The sequence below is a fragment of the Eptesicus fuscus genome, chromosome 1, assembly GCF_027574615.1.
Source record: "Eptesicus fuscus isolate TK198812 chromosome 1, DD_ASM_mEF_20220401, whole genome shotgun sequence".
Classification (NCBI taxonomy): domain Eukaryota; kingdom Metazoa; phylum Chordata; class Mammalia; order Chiroptera; family Vespertilionidae; genus Eptesicus; species Eptesicus fuscus.
Window position 1 is genome coordinate 54,710,752 of NC_072473.1, and position 6,497 is coordinate 54,717,248.

The following is a 6,497-nucleotide window of genomic DNA, read 5'->3' on the forward strand; positions in this document are numbered from 1 at the left end:
GAGCCATCAGGGGCTCTTCGTAGTGACTTGACCTGACTTACACACTTTAAACAGGATGCCTCTGGCTGTTGGGTTGAGACTGTATGGGGGCAAGGATGAAAGCCAGACCAGTCAGGGGCAAATGCTCTAATCCAGCAATTTTCAACCGGTGTGCCACAATAATTTTTAAAACATGCAACACCTGACTATTTAGTCAGGGTCACTAATCTCTTTTCCCTTAGATTGTCAAATAAGAAAATGACAACAGCCACCATAACAATGGTTGCCGGTATGAATGCCGTCTTGCTCTTGAACTATATAGTTCCATCTTATTGGTCACATCACATAATTAGGTTGTGTCTGACTGGTTAATTCTTGGTACCAGAAATCCTTATATACTTGTATAGGCACCTGATTTTTAAAGAAAATGTTTTTATTGATTTCAGAAAGAGGGAGAGATATAAACATCAATGATGAGAATCATCAATCAGCTGCCTCCTATTGGGGATCGAGCCTGACCAGGAATCCAAGTGACCTGCTGGTTCATAGGTCAATGCACAACCATTGAGCCACCCCAGAGGGGCACCTGACTTTTAAAAAAGTATCATTGGCGTAAAAATGGTAGATAATCTTTTTTGTAAATCAATCAAAGTTATACCCCTTTTTTGGGGTTAGATCAGCAAAAAATATATACTTTTGGTGTGCCGCAGAATTTTAATTAGTTTATGTGTGCCAAGAGATGAAAAAGATTTAAAATTGCTACTCTAGCCTTTTCCCCTCCGACTGCGGAGCGGGCGGGATCCTGCGCCGGGGTCGCGGCGGCAGCAGTATCCTAGGCGGGCTCGGGCGCCAGTAGCTGCGCGTGATCCATCAGGCGGACCGTACCACCGCCCGCCAGCTCGCGGGGGGTGGGGGGGGAGCCGCCTGCCCGGCCGCACACGCCTCGGCAACCCCGCGGGGCTGAGGCGTCGCCGCACCCGGGAGCCTGAGCGTGGAGTCGGCGTCGACCCAGAGGTCGGAGCCCCGCGGGCCGTCCCCGCTGCCGGCCCCACCCATCCGGGTCGAGGAGGCCAAGGCCATGGCCGAGACGGAGGAGCGGAGCCTGGACAACTTCTTAGCCAAGAGGGACAACAAGAAGAAGAAGGAGCGAAGCAACCGGGCAGCGAGTGCCGCGGGCGCCACGGGTGCCGCTGGCGGGAGCAGCGGAGCCGCCGGCGCGGCGGGCAGTGGGGCGGGCGTGGGGGCCCGGCCGGGCGACGGCGGGACCGCGGGGGCCGTGGGCCCTGGGGCCGCCACCCAAGGCCGTGACGAAGAATGAAGATGAGTGGAAAGAATTTGAGCAGAAAGAGGTGGATTACAGCGGCCTCAGAGTTCAGGCAATGCAAATAAGTGAAAAGGAAGAAGATGATAGGGAAAAAAGAGAAGATCCTGGTGATAATTGGGAAGAAGGCGGAGGTGGTGGTGGTGGTGTAGAAAAATCTTCAGGTCCCTGGAATAAAACAGCTCCGGTACAAGCACCTCCTGCTCCAGTAATTGTTACAGAAACCCCAGAACCGGCAATGACTAGTGGTGTGTATAGGCCTCCTGGAGCCAGGTTAACCACAATAAGGAAAACACCACAAGGACCACCAGAAATATACAGTGATACACAGTTCCCATCCCTGCAGTCCACTGCCAAGCATGTAGAAAGCCGAAAGGATAAAGAAATGGAGAAGAGCTTTGAAGTAGTAAGACACAAAACTAGAGGTAGGGATGAGGTTTCAAAAAACCAGGCCCTTAAACTTCAGCTAGACAACCAGTACACTGTGCTTGAAAATCAAACAAACAGCCACACACAGTACAATTAAGGAATGGTCTTTGCTACCCCTTCCAAGGTAACTAGACCACCGCTAACCACCATGAACAGCCATTCTTCATCTGATCTCTGCTGGACCGACAGCAACCGATGCAGACCCCTCGATATAAGTGACCGGCCCTATCGCACTATGGAAGTTTCAAGTGTCACAACTGCTCTGTGTATATTGAATTTAGGAGGATTTTCATTATTATAAATGTGTGAACTAGATTCAGCAGTGTTCTCTCATAATAATTACTCTGCAAATACAAAAAACCCCCACAAAAACAAAACACAAACCCACAAAAAACGGCAGCCAGTGGTCATTTCAAAATCTTTTTATGTTCAGATTCTGAGCCTTTGTAAGGTTTACTACCTCAGATATGCTGTACTCATGTGGATCACAACTTGTGGATTAGAACGTTACAGCTCTTAAGTGGCGATATGGAACTTACAACCAGCTCTACTGGATTCCTATCAGAAATCCTGCAGAGAGTCAGCGTCTGGGTTCTGATCTGCTGTAAAAGATGAAGATTTAAGTGACCTTAACTAACCTGTCCTGTGCCCCACCCTCCGGGAATGCGCTCCGTAGTGGGCTGTGGCTATTAGACCTCTGGAACGTGCCACTCTCAAAAGAACAGATGTATTCAGATTCTCTGTGTAGGGCTGGGATTTCTAATTTAAACTTTGAGTTGTATTCTGAGGTAACCACAAATTCAACGAAACTTGGGTCCACCAAGTGGGGAGGGGGGCATGGGAGGGAATAATCTTGTTTCTTTTAGTAATTTTTCATTGGGGTAGTGCTTTCTCTATGTTCCACATTAAGGCCTTTTTTGCTTTGACTTGGAAGAAGTTCTTTGACAAAGCATATTGCTTAGTTAAGTAAGTGACCTGAAATATGCATTAGAATTGTGAAATTGCCAATCCCTAGAGGGGAACCAAAAAGCCTTTGATGGAAAGGGCAGTGGGTGCAGGGGGCTCTACTTCAGGTGCTGCTAAAGCCTCCTCGAATCAGGTCTAATTGTAAAGTTAACTGCAGTGGAAAGAGGATGGTTTCTGCTCAGGCCAAGGGGATCCACTGACCCATTCTTACAAATTCAAAGCAACATGAGCAGAATCTCAACCTAAAACCCACTTAGGTTTCATGGATCTTGCATAGTCTTTGACAATTTCAGATATATTTGTGCCCAAATTTTTAAGTTACTGGACATTCTGTAGATTGTCCTGGGGTAGCTCTGTTATCAACCCTCTGGTGTGTCTTCATGCTGTTCATTTAAAATCAGGGGCAAACCACAGGCGACGTAGCACTTCTGTTTTCATAATTACAGCCTAAACTATTCAGTCATTTTTAGTCCTGAAAAGGGACTTCAGGAAGATAGCCAGGTTTACTGAAAAGTTTCTTTCCATCTAATGATATAGTATGATAATTTCCTAGTTTTGTATCTTTGGTTCAATAGAAATATGTCAAAGTGGTGTGCGACCACTTGATGCAGTCTGGTTTCTCTGTAATAAATCCCTTTGCCAAATGGGGGGAGTTGCAGACTTGCTACTGGCAAGAGTGAAGCAAGCGGGTGAGTAAAACTAGCCTGATAACGGGAGCATATTTCTGTGGGAGTTTAGTCTTGATAAAAGTGTCAACACAGGAATCGGACTCTTGGGGGGGTTCCAGATCTCCTGACAGGACTGCCAACCATTCCTGGGCAATAATGTTGGTGTTCTCTGAGGTGGTGGGCTGGGACGCCTGCCTTCAGCTGTGTTTGGGCAAGTTGCTGAGCAAACCAAGGAGAGGTTGGATGACTAAGCGAGAAATAAGGGATTCTTGGTTAAACTGAAGACTTCATTTGGGAACTAAAAATCTTAACAAATCTCTTGGACCTTGAGCCACATATTTTCCCTGAAAAGTATGCATTTTTTTCCCCAGCAGAATTTTGTTGAGGGTTATATTACTGAGGAATGAACTGAGATGGGTATGTGGAACTTATTTAATGGCTTACTGTACTAGAAAACTGAAGACCTGCAGATTTAAAACCAACTCTTGTTACAACTTTTTAAGATTGTGAAATTGTTAAAATGCACATGAATCAAGTTCTAATATGCTGTATGATGGGTGGAGAGGATGTCCATTGTACCATTTTTTTCTTTGAATTCTCAGGCATGGTTTGGCAGTGCAAGAACTCTTGTAACATTAACAAAGTCAATAAAAAGTGACTGGGGAAAAAAAAATTGCTACTCTATTCTACAATATAGGCAAGAGTTGTTTGGCAGCTCAGACCAAGGTGGTAGCAATGCTGGCAATAAGTGGTCCAAATTCATTTGGGAAGAAGGGCAGACACCATACTATTTGCTTCTTTTATAAGTTTATTATGAAAAATATCAAACACATATAGAGCTATTAGTGTAATGAACCCCATGTACCCATTACCCAGTTTTAACATTATGGACAATTTTGTTTCATTGATCATCACCCACTAGATTATTTTAAAAGCAATTCCAAATTGCTTCTCATTTCTTCTGCAAATCCTTCAGTATGTATCTATGAAAGATGACTGATTACACAGAAAATTAATAATTTCTAAATACCACCAAATATGGATTCTACATATATTTTGAAGGTAAAGCTAACAGGATTTTCTAATAAAGTTATATGTGGAGCATGATAAAAGGAAACAAGTCAAGGACATGTCGTGTTTGGCCTGAGTAACTGGTAAAGTGGAATTTGCCATGACAGATGATTGGATAGATGGGCACCGATCAGGGAGCAGTGGGATGGATATCACTGTCTGTAGTTTAGCAACAAGAACACAGGATTTGGATATTAAAAAATCAAGATGGGCCCTTGTTGGGTGGCTCAGCTGGCTGGAGTGTTCTCCCATACATCAGAAAAGGTTGTAGATTCCATCCCCGGTCCAGGTGTATACGGGAGGCAAGCAATATTTCTCTCTCTTCCTCTCTAAAAATCAATAAAAACATTTCCTTGGATGAGAATTAAAATTAAAAAAAAATCAAGATGTCACTTGTGAACTATGAAGCACTATACAAGTCCTAGATGTTTGTATTCTTGTTCTCAAAGTTGTGTTGCCCTCTGATGGGGGCATGAGGCTGCCCTGCCAAATTCTGGTTTCATTTTGGGACCATGTCTGCCTCCTTGCTGAGATGATCTGTAAAAACTGTTAAAGAGTTTATGAATCAAACTGGAAGCCTTGAAAAGCCCTACAAAGAGCTATTTTATTTGTAAACTTGTAGCTCATTCTGATACAGGCCACTTTGGCTGAGTCTGTTGACATGATCTAGTGTTAGGATGGAAACCTTTCCTACAATGGGGTTAGTTGCTAATAAAAAAATAAAAACAAATTAAAAATGTCTTTTAAAAAAACTCTGGTGATGTGAGGAAACTGCAGCTGAATGCACTAATTCCCATTATGTAAGATGGCCGGCCTATCAGTATCCAGGAAAAAACCACACTTGTGGAACCAACTTAGAGGCCTCATTCCCATTTGCTTTGGTTCCTTAGCTGAGACTTAGAACCTAGAAAGAAGTGCAGCCAAAGTGAGTGCAGCAGAGAATCCACCAGCATTCAGGGACCCTCGTACTTGGGACTTTTTAGCCTCACTTGCCCATTCCTCAAGGGAGCACCAGTTTACTTCTAACCTTGAACCTCACAACTGCCTGTATTGGTAAGATTCTACTCTTCCCTTCTTCTTAGGCAGAGGTCCTGAGGCCCTTGCCAGTGGTGCATTGAAGTCTGCAATTCATCAAGCAGGGGAGTCCTGTGCTGCCAAACCTGGGCTTGAGATTCCTGGACATGCCTCCTTTAGATGAATGATTTGGATGTTCAGTTATTCCAGACCAGTATTCTGCCACTCTTGACACAGCCATGGGCCAAGCCAGTTCCTTAGCAGGCCTCTTCTCTGAACCACAAGGCCCGGGAACCAGGGATACCATTTAGACAACCCCAGTTAAATATACAGTGACTTGGCACAGACTCATCACACCTCAGATGGAGAAATATGCCCAAGTTTTTCAACCCCAAACCTGTCATGGTGGGATGATTTAGGAAGCCTGCGTAGATTGCAGCAAATAATGACGTTAAATGAACGTGATGGTTGAGAAGCCTGGCTATGGGAGACAAAGGTACTTTTGGTTTTTGCAAGACATGCTTTATAGTGTAATGGGAATAATTGCTGGTTGAGAAGGCTAACAGCAAAAGGCACAATAATTCTTGGAGGAGACCCAGGGCTCGGGATGAACAGGTATAGGACCTAGCACACCTTACAGCAGGGACACTTTTGGAGTTTGGCAGTCAAGTCCCACCTGACACTACACAGTAAGGAAGTAGGAACAAGTTTATTTTCCACACACTTTCTGTTTTGCAGAGACCTCTGAGGTTGGAGTTGAGGATAGCAATGGCAGGAAGACCAGAGATAAAGGAAGGTACTGATTTTCTTTTAAAGCCAAGAAGACTTAACAGGATAGTCAAGGTCTTGGCCAACTCAAGGGCTGCTGTTTCTTCTTTGTCAGGTGTGTTCTCTTTCCCATCACCACCCAAGCCCAGCCTATAACAGACACAGGAAGGTAAATAGAATGTCTGAAAAATTCCATCTGTTTTACATGTTATAAAGTACAATAGCAGGAAATTAAATTAAAACAAAAAACCCCAACCCTCTCATACCAAAAAGGCAATTAA

General features: G+C 44.4%; 1 protein-coding gene across 1 annotated transcript; it reads left to right on the forward strand.

The window, feature by feature from the left end:
- The first annotated feature begins 1,030 nt into the window (after positions 1–1,030).
- LOC103300715 (protein CDV3 homolog) lies at positions 1,031–2,395 on the forward strand. The gene is given in 3 exon segments (XM_008157615.3): positions 1,031–1,276; positions 1,278–1,725; positions 1,854–2,395. Coding segments are annotated over 3 exon segments (675 nt in total). The 5' UTR covers positions 1,031–1,057; the 3' UTR covers positions 1,862–2,395.
- Positions 2,396–6,497: the final 4,102 nt, after the last annotated feature.